The 21460-nt window shown below is 44.4% G+C and overlaps 1 protein-coding gene across 5 annotated transcripts in view; it reads left to right on the top strand.

The window, feature by feature from the left end:
- RAB27A (RAB27A, member RAS oncogene family) overlaps window positions 1-19467 on the top strand; it is a 32328-nt gene extending 12861 nt beyond the window's left edge. For 4 of the 5 annotated variants that reach the window (XM_065847199.2, XM_065847202.2, XM_065847203.2 and 1 more), the window contains exons 3-7: window positions 10630-10802; window positions 12867-12952; window positions 13685-13788; window positions 14546-14669; window positions 17133-19467. In XM_065847199.2, coding sequence (XP_065703271.1) covers window positions 10650-10802; window positions 12867-12952; window positions 13685-13788; window positions 14546-14669; window positions 17133-17331 — 666 coding nt within the window. In that variant the 5' untranslated portion in view covers window positions 10630-10649 and the 3' untranslated portion in view covers window positions 17332-19467. Of the gene's footprint in view, window positions 1-5756; window positions 6221-10629; window positions 10803-12866; window positions 12953-13684; window positions 13789-14545; window positions 14670-17132 lie in introns of those variants that run through there. The other variant, XM_071814131.1, reaches the window with a different exon arrangement.
- The last annotated feature ends 1993 nt before the right edge of the window (window positions 19468-21460 follow it).

The raw sequence follows: 21460 nt of genomic DNA, 5'->3' as shown, positions 1-21460 counted from the left end.
ATGAACTCAAAAAATCTTAAAAGCATTTAATGAAAAAAGACCTAGAATATATCCTAGTGGAATGAGGGAAATAAGCTCTAGTCAAAGGGAAGTAGAAATAAGTTTTTAAGGAGAAATTTCTTTGGTCTAAAATATTTGACTTCCTAACTAGGAAATAATATAGCTCCTGCTTCCGAATTTTGTTTGAACACTGTGTCATAGTGGTAAAGTTTCCTTACACAAATTCAGGTCTAATGTCTTATGTTGCAGCTGTTTGTATAAACAGAACGGGATCCTGGTGAACCGGGAGCCCCGCGGGAGCAGAAGATGCGGTGCCCGCCTGAAGGAGCCTCCCAAACCAGCTCCCGTGGGCCGCTCCCGTGCCGCGCTCCCGTGCCGCGCTCCCGTGCCGCGCTCCCGTGCCGCGTGACTCGTGCACACAGGTGCAGAGCTGAATAGGCTGAATAGCTTCTTTCACATCTACTTAACCTTTATATCCCAGTTTTCAGTTCAGATGTTTGACGCCTTTCTCAGTCATAACGTAGAACGTACAAAGTTGCAGATCTCTATATGAAGTTGGTTTGTCAGTTTGTGTGAGATTTCCAGATTCTTCATAAGGATGCAAAATTTTATACTTAGTGTTAAGTCAGGAAAGCACAGTCTGAATCCACTACGTCCTTGACGCATTTTTCTGCAGGGAACCTGCATTTCTTGGATCAGTTACGGCAGTCTGACTGGCAATCTATTTTCTTAGAATAACTGTGTTTTTTGTGGAGTGGGGTTGCAGAGGTGGTGGTTCTGTATCTCACGGCTGCTAAGCCGTTTGTTAGCTACAGCAGAAACATTCTGAAAATAGTTTCACTGAAGACTTTTGAGGGGAGGGGTAGGAAGTGGTCTGTTGTTGTAGATCAGTCCGCGTGGAAGCTGAGGATACTGTATGTCCACATGAAGTGTTATGGAGGAATTCTGTAAAGAGGCCTCTCCAGCATGGACCTGTGATTCTCTTTGCTTTCCTTGCAGGGCTCGTGTATGTCTCCGTTACAGGAATGAGCGTAAGAAATTCTAGTTGGCTGTGCCATTTGTCTGAGCAGTCCTTGCTGCCTATCAAGATTTAACTATAATTTGTGCTGTAATATGGGATTCTGATCAGAGCAGTGAGATAAAGTATTGGCAACTCATGTTGAAAAACAGCGGGCTTTTTGAATGGCAGCTTCGTGTTGTGCAGTTCAGCCGCTTAATTGGTGCTGCTTCTGAGTGGTCCGTTCCCTGAGGCTCTAGAAAAGCAGTTGTGCTGTGACAGGAACTGAAGCGAACGCTTTTCCCCAGCCCCGTCGGAGCGTTTCGGCAGACTGCAGACTCCAGAGGAAGCCTGCGCGGTGTTGGCACTCGCTGCCGGTCTGGAGCTGTTCAGGTGGAAGATTCAGTGGCCCGTTTGAAGTACAGGCTTACTTTTCAATTCTCGAAAAAAACCCACCAAAACCAAACTGTCGGTTTAGCTTTGCTTTGTTAGAAGAGTTCAAGAGTGGTACTTTTGAGACCAGACGTGCTCCAGAAGGACTGCCTGTTGCTGTCGCAGATCCAGGTTCCTCCTCCAGGTGTCTGCGATGCCTTGTTACCTGTTTTCGCTTGGCAGGTGTAGGCAGACGAACTTCTGATGGACATCAGAATCATTGGAAATTTCAAGCTCGTATAAGTAATGAGAACTTTTAACTTCCTGAGGAATAAATACCCCAAACAAAATGTAAGAAATGCTGAATACTGTGTCCCCCTGTTGTTTATTTTTGAACTAAGTCAGGCAACTTGTGCCAAAAATGGCAGATCACAATATTATAGAAAAGCAATAATGCTAAAGAACGGTAGCAGCTGGGAAAAAAAAGCTTTTGTTGCATCTTCCAACCAAAAACCAGAGTTGTCAGGGAGCAGATTCTACCGGCTGTGGAGAACAAGAGGAGCGGGTATTACCCAATACAAAGGATGAAAAGGTGGATTCAATTCTGCACTGAAATTCCTTGCTGCCTCGCCCCTTTGTACACTTGCCCACATTGTGTTAGGTGAGTGAAACAGTCTTACAGTCCCATTTGTATCATATGTGTGTAGGTTTCACGTTTGTCTAACAGTGACTAGAAAGTATTCTCGGATTGTCTGTTGCCTGACCTTCTCCACAGTCTTTTAATTGACCTAATAATGGTAATTTATTTTTGCTAAATTATTTCCTTCTAATGCAGCATGTGTCTTGTGTCCTTCATAAGCTTGGCAGCGTGACCTTTTGGAGAAGCATTATCTGTATTCCAGATATTTGTCCTACAAAACAAGGTGCAAGGCAGCTGAGAACTTTCCTGCCCAGGAGAAGAAAAAGATATATGTATATTTTTAAAGAAGCTGCAGATATTTTCCTCTGGCTGTTTACAGTGTGTGCTTTAACAGGTTTAAACAAGGAATGTGTATTGCAGCCAATCTGAATCATCCACATAGGCAGAGCATACAATGTAATACTTTATTTAGCATGGGTACGTGCACATGTTTCCCCTGAGATGTTGCTTCATTCATATTCTGCCTGCACATATGAAATTTTGCCAGTTTTTAGACTTTTTTTACCTTTTATTCTGCTTTTTCATGTGTCTGCTTATTCTAGCTGTCTACTGGAGATTGTTATCTCCGGGAAAACCAAACCGTTCCTTAAAGAAATGCTTAATTCTTATGATCCTGTGTGATACTTATTATATTCTCCCTTATCCTTCAGTGGCTATTTCTGATAGCAGAAATAGAGGTATACGCTTGTTCCTTGCCCTTCTGGGTCTGGAAGTGTTGCAGCCTCGAGTAGGTGGGCAAGCTTCTGGACACGTCCCTCCTTCTGTGAATGTGACCAGCTTTGTGGGTGAAATGGTGGCTTATGTGTTTGCTGAAAGAATTGGAAACTGTGTAAATTCATGTAAAGCTGTCATTCATAATTCCTTGATACTGTCAGGAGCAGGTACAGAGCAGTGTTGTGTTACGGGTGCTAGGGTCAGGCTGCGGGAAGCTGTGAGCCGGGCCCCAGGGCAGTCCCAAGTGCCACATCAAGGAAGGATGCTGAGCATCGCTCTCAGTTTCCTGTTTACAAGTTAGTGAAAAAGCACGGCCTGTTAAGTTGTCAGGCATTGTGGCTTGATGTATTTGTCAGAGGAGCAGCTGAACGGGTGAGCCAGGAATAAGTTGTGTGGAGCTGTTCTCAAAAAAAAAAAAAAAGGGCTTGATTTTTTCCTGGTCTGATCTGGAGTTTATTCGCATGGTACAGGTGTTTGCTACAACTTGAAAGCAACTTCTCATTCCCAGGAGGGGGACAGGTCCTCTGAGGGAGTTCCACTGTTTTTGTCAGATATTGTTGCAGATTTTTATTTATCTATACAGTATTTGCTTACTATGAAACACATGAAAGTGTTAAAAACTCATGAGGGGACAGAGATGGTGCTGTGCTTTTTGCAGAGGAGTTGAAGCTGCACAGGGATCCTTCCCTGTGGGTGAGGTTGGAGTATCACCTACAGCGCTCCTGCTTTTATTTTCCATTTTTTTCCAGAGCGTGCTGTCTTTCATTCCTTTGTGTAACTGAGCCGTTCTTTGAAATTCAGCCTCCTTTTTGTTGCTTTGCTTATGCTGAAATGCAGATGTAGTTGCAAAACTATCTGTGGTTTCCCCTCCTGGCTTCTCCGTTCCCAGTTTCCCTTGGTTTTCTGGAAATGAAATCCAGAACCTGCTGTTGCCTTGCCTGGCGTGTTGTGCAAGGTTCTCCCACTGCAGCTGCAGACCTGTTGCTTCACTCGCTGCTTTTGTGCCCCTTTCTGGGGGTGATGGTGATTTAATGCCTGGCAGCTCCCGTTATAACTCGTTCTCAGAGTGCTTTGTGTGCCTGTCAGTTCTTCGTGCTCTGCAGAGTTCTGCAGTTCCAGCAGTGCTGGCAGCTGACAGAGTGTTCTAGAGATCCTTCAGCCGAGACAGAAGTGACATCAGCCCTTGGAAGCTAAAGCCTTGCAGCCTGTTTTTTTGCATATATTTTTTCAGACTCCTAGGTGTATCCTGAGCACCCTTAGAATGACTTAGATCCTCTCAAGAAAGAGAATCCTTAGACACTGATCCTGTAGTTCCTTAGAATTCCTGTATAGTTGAAACTACAAAGGTCATGGCTGAAACACGTCAAGTAAAGCAATTGAGAGTAACCAAAAGATAGATACTCAGAGCACCTGAATCTCTTCTTCTCATTTGTAACAGGAAGGGGTATTTTCCTTCTTGTTCTTGATGTTACAGAAGAGTCCCAGAAGTCGCAGAAAGGGTTATTTTGGCCAAAGCTAAAGCAAGCCAGGTCATGTATTTTCCTAAGAAAAAATAGTACAGCTCAGCGTATTTCAGGGAAGTGTTCATTTCTTAACTCTTCCCCCAGCACAGCAGTTATTTGAGTTTATAAAAAAAATTATCATAATTTGTTTGTTACATTTGTACATGTATGGCTGCTTTTATCCAAAGGCGTTTCTAATGAAGTGTTGGCCAGGCAGGAACGCTGTTTCTAGTCCCTGTCCCCTGTTTCGACAGAGCTGGTGAGTCTGGCGGTGACCGGTTCTGCAAGCGTGACGGTGCCACCGAGGCTTCTGAGCAGGGTGAGGCCGTTGGTTGCGCTTCGCCCACGCTGGGCAAGGATGCGGTTATGGCTTTGCTGCAGCGTGATGAGGGTGCTGGTGTGACAGGATTAGTGAACTGATTCCTTTGAGGTCCACGTCGCTTTCTCAGTGCCTCTGCTTTAACAGATCGACTGCCATGTGAAACAGCTCTCGAAGTCTGTGTAGTGCCTGTGTGAGAAACTTTTATGTAGGAATTTACTCGCACTTAAAGAATGATCAGACCTGCAGAAATGCATGATTACTGTGTACTCGTATTTACACACTGTCCATCAAGAGATCTGCAGTATCTTCCTTTTCTGTCTGTGTGGGATTTCGACTCCTCTCAATGCCTGTGTCAGCTCTTTAATCATAAGCACGCAGCCTTAACTGCTTTTTAGGAACAAACCCATGTTTGGGGAAATGTTCATTTGAGAGAATTTTTGAACTCGGAATAGCGTTGGCTTTTTCCTGGTGTATTTACAAATATGACATGATTATAATGTGATGAAATGCTGCGGTATCTTAAAATATGAATTAATTATTGGTCTAATATCTGTGTTTTGGCAAATTTGTATTATCATGTCTCTCTGCAGTTGTGTAGTGTATCCTACCATGCTAGTCACTGGCCTTATGGCCAGTTTGGAACAATGTAATCGTATTAAGGTGTGTGAGGGATTTAGCAGATAGTTTACATCTGCTCCTAGGTAGGTCATGCACAAATGTATTCTGAAATGATGTTTGCCTCTAGGAATGAATGGGATGTGAACTGTGTAATTGCTTCCCAGTGGTGCTGTCAGTCGACACCCTTCTTAGACACCGAGCCGTGGGGCACACCTATGTGTCTGAGACCCGTCACCACGAACGCGGGAGCCGTGGGGCACACCTCTGTGTCTGAGACCCGTCACCACGAATGCGGGAGCCGTGGGGCACGCCTGTGTGTCTGAGACCCGTCACCACGAACGCGGGAGCCGTGGGGCACAGCTGTGTGTCTGAGACCCATCACCACGAACGCGGGAGCCGTGGGGCACGCCTGTGTGTCTGAGACCCGTCACCACGAACGCGGGAGCCGTGGGGCACAGCTGTGTGTCTGAGACCCGTCACCACGAACGCGGGAGCCGTGGGGCACACCTCTGTGTCTGAGACCCGTCACCACGAATGCGGGAGCCGTGGGGCACGCCTGTGTGTCTGAGACCCGTCACCACGAACGCGGGAGCCGTGGGGCACAGCTGTGTGTCTGAGACCCGTCACCACGAACGCGGGAGCCGTGGGGCACGCCTGTGTGTCTGAGACCCGTCACCACGAACGCGGGAGCCGTGGGGCACGCCTGTGTGTCTGAGACCCGTCACCACGAACGCGGGAGCCGTGGGGCACAGCTGTGTGTCTGAGACCCGTCACCACGAACGCGGGAGCCGTGGGGCACGCCTGTGTGTCTGAGACCCGTCACCACGAACGCGGGAGCCGTGGGGCACGCCTGTGTGTCTGAGACCCGTCACCACGAACGCGGGCAGCTGACTCGTAGCCTCTTGGCTGCGTGCTGGAGAGGTGGTGCTGGGAGAATACTCCTGCTGGAAGTGCTGTCTCCCGTGTGCCCTAACCATTCCTTTAGCAGCATTGGGGTAAGTGGTATACTTTACTTTGAACTGATGTGCTTGAGGACTGTGCAGTTGAGAGCACGTTCAGATTTCCTGAATGTCATGCTCTGTGTGTGCGTGTACACATTTTTATTTGCAGCTCAATGCTTTTTGTTTGTTTGTTTTGGCTTGTGTTTTCATTTATTCATCTCTCTGTGCCTTCTTCCTTTTTCCTTTTCCCCTCCGTCGGCTCTGTAGCAACACAGGAGTTGCGTGTTTTGTGTAAAGCCCGTTCAGGAAGCATGTTCCCTGTTCCCATACTGCACCGGGGAAATCCTACACGCCAAGCCATTTTCTTTGATTTCTCGAGGTGCAACCCTGCCGTAGTCCTCAATGTTTTATCACACAACAGGACTGTGATATTTGTGTCCTGGAGGCAAAAATATGAGCCTGTTAGTGTTGATGCCTGTTAATGTGAAGGTGACTTGGACTAGGAAATCCACTGAACGAGAGCAGCCCTGGCTGTGCAGAGCGTCCCTTCTCGGCAGCCGCGACCTGGCCGCGGGCTGTGCGGCTCTGGAGCGGCAGCTGTACGGGCACAGCTGGCGTGATGGCTCTGGGCTCCTGTCGGCAATGGGAAGGGCCCGTGGAGCTTCCCAGCGCTTGAGCTGTCCCCTGCCCAAAGCCAGAGCTGAATGGGATTTATGGAGGAGTTTGGAGAAGGCAAAACCCTGGTGGGATTGATGTAGAGCCTAAAACTCTGTCCATCAGTGAATTTTTTCAGTCAAGGAGCTCTTACTCTTAGAAGCAAGATTTGGGAATGATCATTCCAAAATGAATTCAGATTTTTTTTTTTGTTTTTATTTTGGTGACCTGATGAATTATAATTGTATCATCAATTTTCTCAGATTCTTCCTTTTCTACCTCCCACTCTCCTGATAAGATGAGGAATAGAAATGTGGAGGGAAGGACTGGAAGGTGTGGAGCTATAAAGCTCAATTAAAAAAAAAAAAAAGGCAAAATTGGAAGTTAAAAATGGGCTGGATTTTTAGTAACAGGGCTATGACTTTTAAGAGCTGCACAGCTATGAATATACTTTGCTGGGTATATATTCTTATCTGTTGTGTGGAGCTGGATGTATCTGGGCACTAGGACTGCAGGTCTTGGAAGCAGAGGGTGGAGATCACTTTTTAAATATTTGTACAGGGAGGAGGACATGGCTGGAAACTGCTATGAAAATACCTCTTTGCGTGTCTCCAAGGACAGGTTAACTGTGCAGGGTTTCACAAGAACCACTCCCTGGAGATATTTGAATAATAGATTGACATTATGGGGCGCAGTGAAAGGTGTGTGCATTTCAAAAGCCTAAGGATAAAATTTCCTTCTCAAGCAAGTTACTTGGAAGTCATTTAATGCCCTTCCTGTGGAGGGTTCCTAGTCCTCCATGAGTCACTGCAAATTGTATTTGTTACCGGCCATATGGAAAACGGAGGTTTAAGTGGTCTGAATGATGTGGCGTGTTTGTCCAAACAGACACTGCGAATCCGATGTGATGCTAGGAATGCCTTTACATTTTACTTCCCCAGGGTCTACCCTTGGCCTCCGTTACCCAGAGCTTTCACCCAGCTCTGTCCAACAGCTTCTTGCGGCTCCCAGTAAGAGCCGTAGCGCCCTTTCTTCCTCCCTCCGTAAAGTCTTGCACAAGGCACCTGACAAATTAGCTTTCTTACAACATAAATTAGAAGTGATCGGGTGGCACTATCGTTTGTATGTTTTTAGAAGTATGTTCTATGTACATCTAGCTAGCTAACAAAATACCAACAAGGCAAATACTTCTGTACAGGTGGGACAGCACAGTAAAAGACATGAAGCTAGCTTGTCTTTGTATAATATACTGGCCCTATGATTTGCATTTAAGCCTTTGTAAGCAACAATTAATTTAGGGGTATTGAGACTGAAAGAACATATACTTGAGTAGAGAGGGAGCTTACACAGCCCTTTGCCCTTGGTGACCACCTGAGGGCAAAAAACCCCACGTTGTATGAGGTGGAAGTCTAAATCAAATCCTGTCTTTAGTTAAAACCTTGCTTTTTGAAGTATTTTCCCCTTTCTTCTAGTTCATTTCAATGAAAAGACGTTATAGAGCTCCAAGCTAGGCCATCTGATTGTACTTTTTTTTTCCTTCTCCAATGGGGAGAAGGAACAAGAACCCCTTTTGCTGGTCTGTGTGAACATCTCTAATAGAACAGGGCTTTTAATTTCTTCTAGAATGTTCTTATGTCAATGTGTGGGAGCCTGTTCAACTTGCTGACTTGAATATGCTGTTCTTTCAGACCTGTGTGGTGGATGCAGGCCTGCAGTTGTTATGTGGAAAGCTCACTGGCAACTATTACTGCAGGGGTTTGTGTGTGTGTCAGTCTTTTACTCTGCTGCAAAACTTCGTATTAAAACACACTAGTGGAAAGTGGATTGGGTGGCTGTGGCGTGGCAGTGAGCGTGAACTCTGTCACCTAAAACCCCCTTCTTGTTCTGCTGTCATTGGTGGCACAATGTCACCTACGCCTTGGCTGGGGAAAGGGAGACTTCCAAACTGGAAACGGCAAAGGAGCGCCAGGCGCGTTCTGCTGCCTCCCCAGCTGGAGAGCGACCGGGCGCGAGTCTGGGCGCCGCCTGCCGCGGCTCCCGAGCGCCGCCGCCTGCCGCGGCTCCCGAGCGCCGCCGCCTGCCGCGGCTCCCGAGCGCCGCCGCCTGCCGCGGCTCCCGAGCGCCGCCGCCTGCCGCGGCTCCCGAGCGCCGCCGCCTGCCGCGGCTCCCGAGCGCCGCCGCCTGCCGCGGCTCCCGAGCGCCGCCGCCTGCCGCGGCTCCCGAGCGCCGCCGCCTGCCGCGGCTCCCGAGCGCCGCCGCCTGCCGCGGCTCCCGAGCGCCGCCGCCTGCCGCGGCTCCCGAGCGCCGCCGCCTGCCGCGGCTCCCGAGCGCCGCCGCCTGCCGCGGCTCCCGAGCGCCGCCGCCTGCCGCGGCTCCCGAGCGCCGCCGCCTGCCGCGGCTCCCGAGCGCCGCCGCCTGCCGCGGCTCCCGAGCGCCGCCGCCTGCCGCGGCTCCCGAGCGCCGCCAGGCTGAGCTGACCAATCGCGCTCCTGCCGGAATTCCACCCAGAGCGGTGCTCACACAGAGTTGAAACTTTAGAGAGAGTTACGGTTTTAGCTTAATGGTAGTGACTGAGTGACTTGAGATACGGAGTTTGTTACAAACCTCAAGCTGTGAGTTGATATTCAAGAATGAGTTGGTGTTTTCCCACTGCTTCAGTGTTTGACTTGAAATGAATAATTTTATCCAGTTCAAGCTACAAATAGTTCCAAAAATACCTATTTACAGTTGAAACAGCAGATTTTACTTTTTTAAAAAAAATATTTTATTCTATCATCTATCTTATTTTTTGTATTTTGGTATTTGTTTCCCTCCATCGTAAGAGGCAATTTAATGCCAGTTTCATGTTGCTTTTAGAATGGTTGTTTTAGGCTTATCTTCTAATGTTCAGGTCTTTGAACACAACATAAGGCAGCTCTCTGCTGTCGTCTGTGGGGAGGGAGGCTCGGTAGCTCCTCGACAGGAAGGTGCTGGTGTGCTTGCCTCCGTCTTTCTGGCGCGTGTGGCATTTGCCAGCGATTCCTGTCACACGTTCTGGCCGTCACTGCGCTTTGGTCAGGCTGTATCTAATGTGGTTGTTTTTTCCAAAGGTACAAAGAGGATGAAGAGACATTTCTGAAATGTGTCCAGGCCGTGGGAAAATGTGTGTGTTGTTTAAAGGCAAATCAGGATCAATATTTAGTTTAAATGATTAACTAGCATAATGATAAACACTTTAAAAGCTTTGAAAATTGGTCCTCTAAACAAACCAAATAACAACAATGAAATGCTGCTTGGTTATTTTTTCCTTCTCAAGTGAAAAAACTTTCACGACCGAAAAATAGCTATTAACAGGAAATTATTGCTATTTTTATTTAAATATAGTGAGCAGTCTGGAGGGTTTTTTTTTTGCGTATGTTAATAATGTCACAGTGAACGTGAGGTCAAAATGGCATTTCTGGTACATTTCAGTAGCTTTTGCCAGCTTCCACCAAATTCAGACCACTTCTGCGGTTCATGTTCCAGATGTCTTGGATACTTTGACCTTCATTTTCAGTCTTTCCTGAAGAAGTTAAAATTGTGTTGCTTTCTCTTTCTAGTAAGAGGGATGTAATAAAATTAACTGTGTACTTTTTTTGGTCACAGCTGAATTTGATATTGATAATTGGCATAATTAAGAGTTTAATGTGAAACCAGTGTTAAGGAGTACAGAACTGATTCCACTGCTGGATGCTTTGTAGTTCAAGTAGTGCTTTGTCTTTTAAACACGTGCCAAAAGAAGCCTTGGCAGAGTCGTTGACGAACTAATCCCTTGTGCTTTGCTTTTTCAGGTGTCTCCTGAACTCTCGCTATGTCTGACGGGGACTATGATTACCTCATAAAATTTCTAGCACTCGGTGATTCTGGAGTAGGAAAGACCAGCCTTCTTTACCAATATACGGATGGCAAATTTAATTCCAAATTTATCACGACAGTGGGGATTGACTTTCGGGAAAAGAGAGTGGTGAGTTTTCACAACCAGTGTGCTGCTTTAGAGTGGTGTCTGTCTCGGTGGTGGCTGGAATCTGGTTTTTATGGATCTGCCAATCCCGCTGTCTGGGCATGCCACCAATAGTTACTGTGCACTTAATCCTGTGACAAGGAAGTGATCTCATTGTACTTGGTCATTTTTGTCAGTGTGTGTTGTCGCCCCGTTGCTTCCCAAGTTGAAGAAAGAAGAGCTCATTCTAAGCAACCACATTTCACCGCTCAGCAAGTGCTGATGAGCGCGTCTACTCTGTGAGTTGTGCCCATAGGCCCTGGAGCAGCACTTGTGTTGTTGAACTCCCTCCGTGAGGAGGGATTGCGCTCTAGTAACAATGGGTTTGCTTTTTGTGAATTGAAATAGCTAGTGAACAAAGACTGCAATGTTAATTCTAAAACCATTTTAAAACGTGTGGATGAAATGGATAGCATGTTACATGGAGCTGATCTGGCTTCCTAAGCAGTTGCTACTACCTGAGAAGAACTGTGAAAAATAAGGTTTTTTTTTTTTTTTAAACTTCTGAATTGTTATAAAATTATCGGCAAACGCGCTTTTGGTAAGAAGCTGAGCGGTGCATTATGATAGCAAATTAGACGCTCGTCCTTACTGCATTGAGAAACTGAGCTGGCACAAGTCTTTCTTCATTCTTATGTGGAAGTGTGAAAGGCCTTTCGGTGTAGTGCGGTGATTTCCCAAAGATGTGGGTGGTGTAATGGGCGTTGCGCTCCCTGGCTTTTGATGGGTCGCGTGCACCGCGGGGGTGCAGGGAGTGAGTATCTTGATCAAATGCAAACTGGTCTCTTAAATAAGTTAGTTTTCCTTTTGTGGGATAGTAACCATGGTAGGTTTACTTGATCAGCATATTTCCTAACTCAGGGTAAGGTATAGGTGTCATAACCTGGATCATATAATCCACAAATACACCAAATGTATGTGTCTCTAAAGATGCGTTTGTAATTCTGGTAACCTTGGGCACAACAGCAGTTGGCGGTAAAGAAGATGACCCAGCATGGAGTGAAAAAGAAATGCATCTGTTTTCATCTGATCCTACCAAAGCTGACAGATGCCCTTATTTATATTTTCAGGCTGAGTAAACTCTTCAGCTTTTGCTGTTATCATCCAGTTTCTGCTTTTTAACCTACGATAGGATAAGATCTGCCCTCAGCTCTTGTTTTCAGCAATCTTTTGGCAGCTAAGAGTACGTTCTGTTTGCTAATGTGATTCTGTTAGCAGCACAAATATATTGCCATATTGCTTGATCTGATTCTTTCTTTCTTAAATTTCAATTTGAACCCAGTACAAGACAATAACAAAAAAATCCCCCAAAAAGACAACAAAAAACCAAACCAAACCAAAAACCAAACGAACAAAAACCCCAAAAACCAAACAAACGAACAAAAAAAGAACAAAAACACAAGAGGTTCCACTTGAATTTGAGAAGAAACTTATTGGGGGTGAGGGTGTCAGAGCCTGGCCCAGGCTGCCCAGGGGGGTTGTGGAGTCTCCTTCTCTGCAGACATTCAAACCCGCCTGGACCCCTTCCTGTGGAACCTCAGCTGGGTGTTCCTGCTCCAGGGGGATTGCACTGGGTGAGCTTTCCAGGTCCCTCCAACCCCTGACATCCTGGGATTGTGTGAAAAACCACAAACAAACAAAAAAACCAAACCAAACAAACAAAAAATAAAGGGAAAAAACCCCAAACAAACACAAAACCAAAACCAAACCAACCAGAAAATCAGAATATGAGAATTAAGCTAAAGAAACTTACTGGTCACTCTAATTATCTGTTTGGAGCCCATAGTCTATTTTATACAGTTCTCCAGTTTCACTTTTACTCTTATTTTTAAATATTCAATTGGATGCAAAATTAAAGTGCAACCCCTATTACTTTTGTCTTGCAAAGCAGAAGGATTGAGTTGTAGTTGGGATCTTTGCATTGTCAGTGCTACTTTTGCTGCTTTTAATAACTTTAAATGTCATTTATTTTGTGTCCTATGGAGGCTGGACTGCTACCACTCAGTCCTGCAAGTTTACCTTTTACAGGTGTACAGACCTAATGGGCCAGACGGTGTTGGTGGCAGGGGACAGAGGATCCATCTCCAGCTCTGGGACACCGCCGGGCAGGAGAGGTATGCGCCACCCCCGCTCTGCAGGGAAGGCCGCTGTCATCGAGCTCGATGCAAATGGAGCAGAGGACATGAATTCTCTTTATTGATTGGTACATTTTAGTTGCGTGACTCACGATGGGAAAGTGCACTTACTTTAGTGTTAACAGTGGTGGAAATAACATTAAGACTGTAAGTGTTGCTTTGTGTCTTTTGGAAACTTTCTGTTTATTTTTTCATTGTCAATGCATATAGATGCATTTGAAGCTTTTCTTTTTTCACTTTTCCTTAAATTTCTGAAAATATGTTGAGGTCTTGGGAAAGTCAGACAAGTGAAGTTACTTCAAAGGATTCTCTTCTATTTGTCTGTCAAAAAGACCAGCACCCTATCGGTTGATAGTTGTTGATAGTCTTAAAATCAAGACCTGATGTGTAGGGGACAAATTTCTGTTCAAGATGTGAATTTATTCTTACTGTAATTTCTAAATGTTGATCAAGTAATGCTTTATAGTAGAAGACTTTGTCTAAAGCTGTCACACTCGGGTGAGATGTCTCCTTGACTCCCTTAGGCCGTTCCCAGGTCACAGTAATATTAGCTATTCTTGTCACACATTTCCTACTTGAGCAAAACAAGTATGATGGATTTTTCATTGTAATTAATTCAGTCTTAATTGACCCCAGTTTTATGACTGTATGGAATTATATTTTCCGAGTAACGTGTCAGATGAGCCAACTAATTTCACTTTGCTGGTCTAGGTTTCGTAGCTTGACAACAGCTTTCTTCAGAGATGCCATGGGGTTTCTTCTGCTCTTTGATCTGACGAATGAGCAAAGCTTTCTGAATGTCAGGAACTGGATAAGTATGGCATTTCTCTATATTTGTTCTTTTATCTTTCTTTCTTTGCATGGGTGCAGAGGGGACTACGCTTGTAAATATGGAGTCTCGCTGAGAAATAGAACTGAAAGTACTGATTTTCGTAGCTTTCTCAGTAAAATAAAGTAAATGTTGCATTCTTAATTGATATAGCTGCTAGCGGTGGCTTCTGGTGCTTACCTGAAATTCAGCTTTGCCTACTGAACTTGAATCTTAACCTACACAAAAGCAGGCTGAGAGAACAGCATATCCCTGGCTCTGATGATAGTCAGTAATTCGGGTGTGTGGAAAGCCTACACAGAACTCTATTTCGACTCACGTGAAGCTTTGTCAGCAAAACTCAATGGAAGGCAAATGTTGCTAGGCTTGTGTATCTAGGCCAAGGTGTTCCTGAGCTGCGTCGTCGGTCAGGAGAGGGAAGTGTGTCCTTTCCTGGCAGCTCGCTGAAGGTACTTGGTGAGCATAACTCCTAAAGCTACAGATACACAGCTTCTATGCTAATTTTGCCAGGCTTCTGCTCCCCTGGCTTGTTCCCTGGGTCCACGGTAGTGGGCGTCCAGCTGTTCTCTGGCTCCTCAGTGCACTAGCAGAGTCCTGTGAGGTAACAGAGAACATACTTGTTTTCTGCTTTTCAAAGAGTCGTTTTCCCGAAGGACTTTGTGTCCTCCGAAATGTGGTAGTGCTCTGCACGAGCTTCGTGTGTGACAGTAGGTGATGAGCCGTGTTCACGTTGTTGCTGTTAGGTCAGCTACAAATGCATGCATATTGTGAAAACCCTGACATCGTGTTATGTGGAAACAAGAGTGATCTGGAAGACCAAAGAATGGTGAAAGAAGAGGAGGCTAAGGAACTTGCAGAAAAATATGGGTAAGTAACTTGCTTTCAGTTATTGCTGTGTTTAAAGCAGAACGAAATGTTTTTTGTAATGCTTTTTCCATATGCTGAAGGGCTATTGTGAGAATCAGAGCGCTTAACTGGCCAGACAATGTCTTTTTTTCTGTCCGAGATGAATATTTTCTGCATTGCTGAAAAATTCATACTTAGTATTGCAATAATCTTGCACTGGAGATTGCTTAATCTTCTCATCTCCTTGGCAGGGAACGAGGTGAATTTTCAGACATTCTAGAAAAGAGATAGAATTTAACTGGGGAGGCAGGGGGAAGATGGAGGTCTGATTTTTGTGCTTGCCTGTGCTGAGGCTTTCCACGGGGCACAGAAAACCCAGGCCTCTTACGAAGTGAAATCAAAAAGAACATTTGGTGAGGTGATCAGTGTCACACCAGCTTTTAGGGAAAACAAAAATAATACCAAGCAATGGTGTCCTAATTTACAAGCTGAGTTGTTTTACAAAATTTGGTGGTAGGGTAGCTGTTGTCTCTGGCGTGGCCATGGAAATATGCAGCCTCAGGTTCTTTGAGAGCCTCGGGACTCATTCAGCAGCGTTGAGAGCATCTGCGTACGAAGTGCTGGGTTCCCACAAAGAGCAGTGCTGGTCCAGACCACAGTTCCCCGGTTCTCTGCCTCCTCCCCGTTCAATCTTCCATCAGCTGCTCAAACAATTTTGTTAGGACTGTACCTTAGGTGAATTCTTAGTGACTTGACCTCAGAGCGGTCAGCTGTGTTTTCTTGCAGGCATCTGCAATCTTTCTAGCATGTGAAGTGGATTTCTTCTCAGTTGAAAACTGAATGAGGTTATGTGCTCCAACCAGCAATCTGCATTCAGTCTGGAGGAAGAGATCAGAGCTGGTCCAAAGTGAAGCCCACAAAGCACGTATAGGGTGAACACCAGGTCCTCAGTGTTAACTGCCTGCTTCTGCAGGTCTAGTCCTGTGGGTGCTGTGCCATTCCTATCGCATTGTTACAAATTACTTTTCCCCAACCTTGAAGAGTCATTGGAGGCAAATCAGAGGCAATCTGTCCATTAGAGACAAATGGGTTTAGTGCAATATTACCCTCTTACTTTTTCCTTCTCCTGTCAAAATGCTTGTTTGAGGTCCATGGCACACAGAAGACAGCAAGTACATACGATACTGTAACCAGCTGCTTGCAAACGAGCAAAATCTTTTAAACAACAGCAGATGGCATGTGACCATTTCTTAAAAATTCAGAAGAGATCTCTTTGCATGACATGTTTATCTTAGTGGCTGGAAATGCCAACTCAATTTAGGAACAGGGAGCTAGAAGTCAAGGTTATGGATCATATCCAATCTGTAGGCGGTTACAACGTTCTCTGTCCCATAGAGGTGGGACAGGATGGCTGCTGGGAGTCACCGCTGGGGGGGACAAGATAAATCCTGCTGCAGCACACAGTCCTCCGGCAATAAGTGTGAGATAGTCAATATCCTCCTCTTGTAGAAAGGGCTTTGTACTGGTGATACATTTTGAAAATTATTGCAGGAGACCTACACACTGAGGCAGTAAGATAATATTTTGACCACTCATTGAATCTTGTAAGTTAAGTAAGAAACACTTAAGAAATTATGAAATGATGATATCAGTCGCTTCAGGAGTAACGCTGATGTGGCCACTCCAGCACCGCTCTGTGGGGAGCACTCGAGTGCAGAAGGTCAAAGCCGACAGACCTGCTATTGAAACATCCCATGCCACAGCAATAGTGAAAACCAGCAATGCACAGGGTGTTCCAATTTGAACACTGCTGCTTTGAAATTGGGTCCATCCTTTCGAAACACCCTGTATTTTTAGTACCAAGGTGCCCAGAGATATTTGTTAGCAGAGACATACGTTGTCTAAGCACTGAGACAGATAGATAGATATCTTTGATTTTTTTGGTTTTTGTTTGTTTCTTTTTAATGTAAGAATGTTTATAGTTGAGGTGTCGACAGAAGGAACTGTCACCTTGTGCGACAGGAGAACCGCGTGAGGAGTCCTTGCAGCCTTGCCTGCAGGGGAACGGCCGTACTGGCGTTCGCTCTCTTGCAGCGACGCCCTAGCTGATGCAGATAGAAATCAGTAACGAGAACACTTATGCGCACAAGGCCATATAAAGTAATTGCATTTCTTGTGGGGAACAGAGCTGAAAAAAACAGACCTCAGAAGCGTAGCTTCGGGAGCTCAGTCTGACCAGTGTCTCTAAGTGATGGGTAGACCCCATGATGTAAATTAAAGCTTATCCTTCCACCCTACCTACAGAGTCAACCATTTCATTAATTTACTTTGCATTGCTGCCCACTTACTGCTTAGTGTCTTTGTGCTACGCAGTAGCAGTAACAGCGCTTGTGACTCCTGAGTAGGTGGCAGTAATCATGTATAGTTTTTTCTCCTGTGAATATAAATTGTGTGACGTGAGTTTGTGGGTTTTGTCTTCTGCAGAATACCGTATTTTGAAACCAGTGCAGCTAATGGGAATAACGTAAGCAAAGCCATTGAAACTCTGCTTGACCTCATTATGAAGCGCATGGAACGGTGTGTGGATAAATCCTGGATCCCAGAAGGGGTGGTGCGCTCCAATGGGCACAGCTCTACAGAACAACTGAACGAGGAGCAAGGAAAAGGCAAATGCAGCTGTTAAGTCAGTTACAATTAAGTTTAATGTATGTGCTAAGTTATAGTACAGTTGCAGTCTAACTGTTCAACTCATGGACCAATCACATTGTGTAGTTCTTCAATGATAATTTGGTGTAGCACTAGATCTTCCTCTACTTATCTGCTTTAAAGGGAAGGAGAGGAATTTTCACTACCAAATCTATAAACCTCTTCCTGTGTGGGCGGTGAGAAGGGGTTGGCTTCTGAATGGAAGGATTCTTCAGTTGCCCTTGGAAGGCTCCGTTAACTACACAGCCGAGGCATTTAGATTAGATACTGTGACAGCTCTCGGTCTCTGCTAACAGCAAGCTTACCAACATGGTTCTTGGTTTGAACAGAAACATTGGTAATTTTATCAATCAATGACAATCCTAAAGAGCAAATCCTATGTGTTCCACAAAAGCCTGAGAGTAGCTTTTCCTTGCTCTCTCAAGCCATTGTTTTTTAGTGATGAAAACCCAAGGAAAGCTATTCTATATAGAAGAAAAAACTCCGGAAAAGCCTGGGATGCATATGTAGAGCACTTCGGGTATGTCATGAAATTGAACATGTAAACTACAACCGTACTATATAAAGTATATTCAACACAGCCTATGGGACCTCCTGATGTCATTTGAATTTCTAGAACATGCATATACTTTTATTTATATGTAAATGGCATAACTGTACATCTGCTGTTACGTTTCTTTTATGTCACCACTCATGTTTTAACAGGAATGTAGAGCAACCTAGATTACAGCAGAATTTCATGAGAGCTGGTGCTTTGCATTGGATTTGTTTTACCACACACAGATTTGGAATGTTTCTTCAAATTTGAATTGAAAAATGAGTTATGATTGTGTTCTGGTGAGATGTAGCTAAGATACTAGTCCTGTCTAGATCAGTATTTCTATAAATTTATAATGCTTATTTTATTCTGCCAGCCTTTGTGTCCTGTACATCTTGGCTATCGTATATTCATTTACGGCTTGTTCATTTCCTTTAGGCTGTGTTTAAAGAAGAAGTTGCTTTTCTTTTTCCCCTCCTATGGATCACATAAATGCCAATTTTGGTTTCAGTGGATCATGTTACTTTTTGATCATTTTATTTATTCATACAACTTAAGGAACAATCAGTATTTTTGGGGTCTTTTTCCCAGACCGATTTATAAGATGTGCCTACCAAACGGTTTCCTACCCTGCGAAGTGTTGCCAGTTGAAGTCATAACGTGCCAGACTGAGTCTTGTAACAGACTTTCCCCAGCAGTTTGTTCCCGAAACTCCAAAGCTATTACTTATTTAGAAATGGTGTATTTATTTATTTAAACGCTCTAGCTCCTGCAGCTTCAGGCAAACATCGACACCAGTTGTGAACATGAATTCACAGCATAACAAAGTTTTTTAAGGACCAAAAATGTTTCTAGAATAGGAGCTAATAAAAAAAGTATATATATTTGATGTAGCCTCTGGTTATTAATAATGCAAGAATAAGTGTTAAAACTTGGGTCTTAAAATATTTTATAAAGTAAGGCATTGTTGTTTAACAAACACAACATGTAATATTAGATTTTTGTCAGAGCCTACACAGAATATTTTACAAGTGCAATATAATTTGCCTGCGTTGGGACTAGGACAGAGATTAAAGCAGTTTATATTGAATAACTATAGAGGGTTTTTTCTACTATACGATACCAAGGTTCTAAAATGCTTGTGGACCAGAGTTACTGCAGTTTAACTCCAAGTGCCTTTTGATTTTACCATCGTGTTTCTGACCAGTGGAACATCCAGCTCTACTGTAGGACACAATACATTTTCATGTACTTCAGTGTCTGCATTTCTTTTAATGTAACTCTGCTTTTCAGAGGGTTGCAGTGGAACTTTGTCAGGCATAAACTTTACCGGGAGTGTGTGTGTTTATAGCTCCATCCAGGTCCTGGAAACAGTAAGGATTGTTGCAACCAACTACTGAGCTAAGTGACTACTGAAATGGTGTAAAAATACTTCCTTTTGAATACTTATGTTTAGATTGGATATTAAATATTAAGTATTAAATACCAAAACTGTCATTTTTGTGTCACGCGTATTATATGTAACTATTTATAAGGAGAGTCTACATTAAATTGCTTTGATGTCAGCCTTTGAAATGTGCCATAAGATTTATGTGTTAGAATTATTCTGTGACAAAACTTTAGTTCCTTTTTGAGCTCTCATGAGAAATAATGATAAATGTTTCTTGTCAGCGAATTACTTTATTCTTACTAGTCTAGCACTGGTTTTAAAAAACAAAGAAGAATTCTCATGTGATGAGAAATTGTCATTTCAAGTAACGTTATTTCCATCCTGTATTGAACAAAAAATGTCAATCTGTAATGAACAAAGTTTTGGATTTCCCTTATGGTGCTTTGTCCCAGGATTTCTTATTAATATGAAATAGTTAAACATTCCTGATCTGAACCTTGTCAGCATTTGTTCAAACTGAATTGTCTCAGTTCAGTATCAGTCTGTCCTTTTGCACTGTCCCTATGCGTTATGTGTTCTCAGTTTGCATGCATCTCAGTTCTCTTGCGTGGCCGGGGTACCTGTTGCTGTTACGCTCCGGCACTGGCCAAACCAGTCGGAAAGGGGCCGGTGCGTCCTGGGTGATGCCAAAAGGAGCTCAGACCCGTAGAAGAAAACGGAGGCAACGCTTCTGTGTTTATAGGGCATTCAGAAAGCTGCTAATGTGAGCATGTAGCATGTTCAGAGCAAAGGGAATCAAGCAATATATTTTGTAAAATCTACTGCTTCTGCAAAGATAAGGAGCCTGATTTTTCAGAATAGCTGCTTCCGTCAAGAATAGTGTAAATGACTAGGTAGGTTATGATATACTGGAGGGCACAGCTGCTATTCAGAGGTGCCTTGACAGCAAGAGAAATGAACTGAACTAAACTTATATTAATTTTAACAAGAGCAAGTGTGACTGCGTGTGCCATCTGGGTTGGAATAACCCCACGCGGTAGTACTGGCTGAAAAAAAAAAAAAACGTTTTGCAGAAAAGGGGTTAGGCACTCTGTTCAAAAGCAGATTGACCAGGAGCCAGAAGTATGTCCTTGTGGCAAAGGCCAGCAGGTCGGAGAAGTATGTCTTCCCTTGTATTCAGTAATTATAAGACTGCATCTGGAGTTCTGTGTCCTGGTTTGGACACCCTGGTAGAAGAAAGACTTTGACAAACTGGAGGGAGTCCAGCAGATGCCACCAAGATCCAGGGGCTGGAGCGCAAGGGGTAGAAGGAGAGAGAACTGGCTTTGCTTAGAGTTAAGAAGGGAAAGCTAAGGGAGACTTTTCTGCTGTCTTGAACGGTCTAAGGGGGGGGTATACAGAATGGAGAGGCAATGGAGAAAAATTGGTGTATAGAAGATTCTGACTAGACATTAGGTAAAAACTGTCACCATGCAGGTAGCCAGAAGTTGCAACAGGAGTCGAGAGAGGTGATGGCATCTCCAGTCCTCGAAGACACTAAAAACTCAAGTGGACTGTGGCCCTGAGCCACCTGGTGTGATTTGTTCTGCTTTGAGCAGGACTTGGGTCTAGATGACCTCCAGAAGTGTCTTCCAAATGACACGATATGCTCTGTGAACCTGATCCCGCAAGTGCCCATGCCTGAGAGTTGTCATTTATGTGACTGTATATGGCAGTTTATATGAACTGTTCTTTTACTTCTATTAGGAACTTGGACAAGTATGTGAATCTTTGTAACACAGGGCTTTGCTAAGAGTTCAAGGTATTGAGTTTGCTGCAGTTTGCTGCAAAACCTCTTCTTCCAGCGAGGCTGCTTTTCAGCTGGTTACCTAATTCTGTCTGTGAATAACTGTTAATGGAATAGAAGTGCCTATTCTTTTTTGATAATTAATCTGGATTCTGACTCCAGCAACCTTCAATCTATATTGCCTTTTTTATCAGGAATAAGCACTTCAAATCCACATAATGGCCTGAACTTGAAGAGGAGATTAGCACCTTGATATGAGAAAAAGGAGGGGGGGAAATCCAGTTGTGGATGCTTGTAGGAACACTGTGCTCTCACATCCCATCTGTCTGCTGGAGGCGTTGGCGACATCCTATAATCCAGTGTTTACATTATAGAAGCCACCAAAGACTTCA

The sequence above is a fragment of the Patagioenas fasciata genome, chromosome 12 (assembly GCF_037038585.1).
Source record: "Patagioenas fasciata isolate bPatFas1 chromosome 12, bPatFas1.hap1, whole genome shotgun sequence".
In the NCBI taxonomy this organism is placed as follows: Eukaryota; Metazoa; Chordata; class Aves; order Columbiformes; family Columbidae; genus Patagioenas; species Patagioenas fasciata.
The sequence above is the reverse complement of the archived record's forward strand: the minus strand, read 5'-3'. Positions and strand labels throughout refer to the sequence as shown.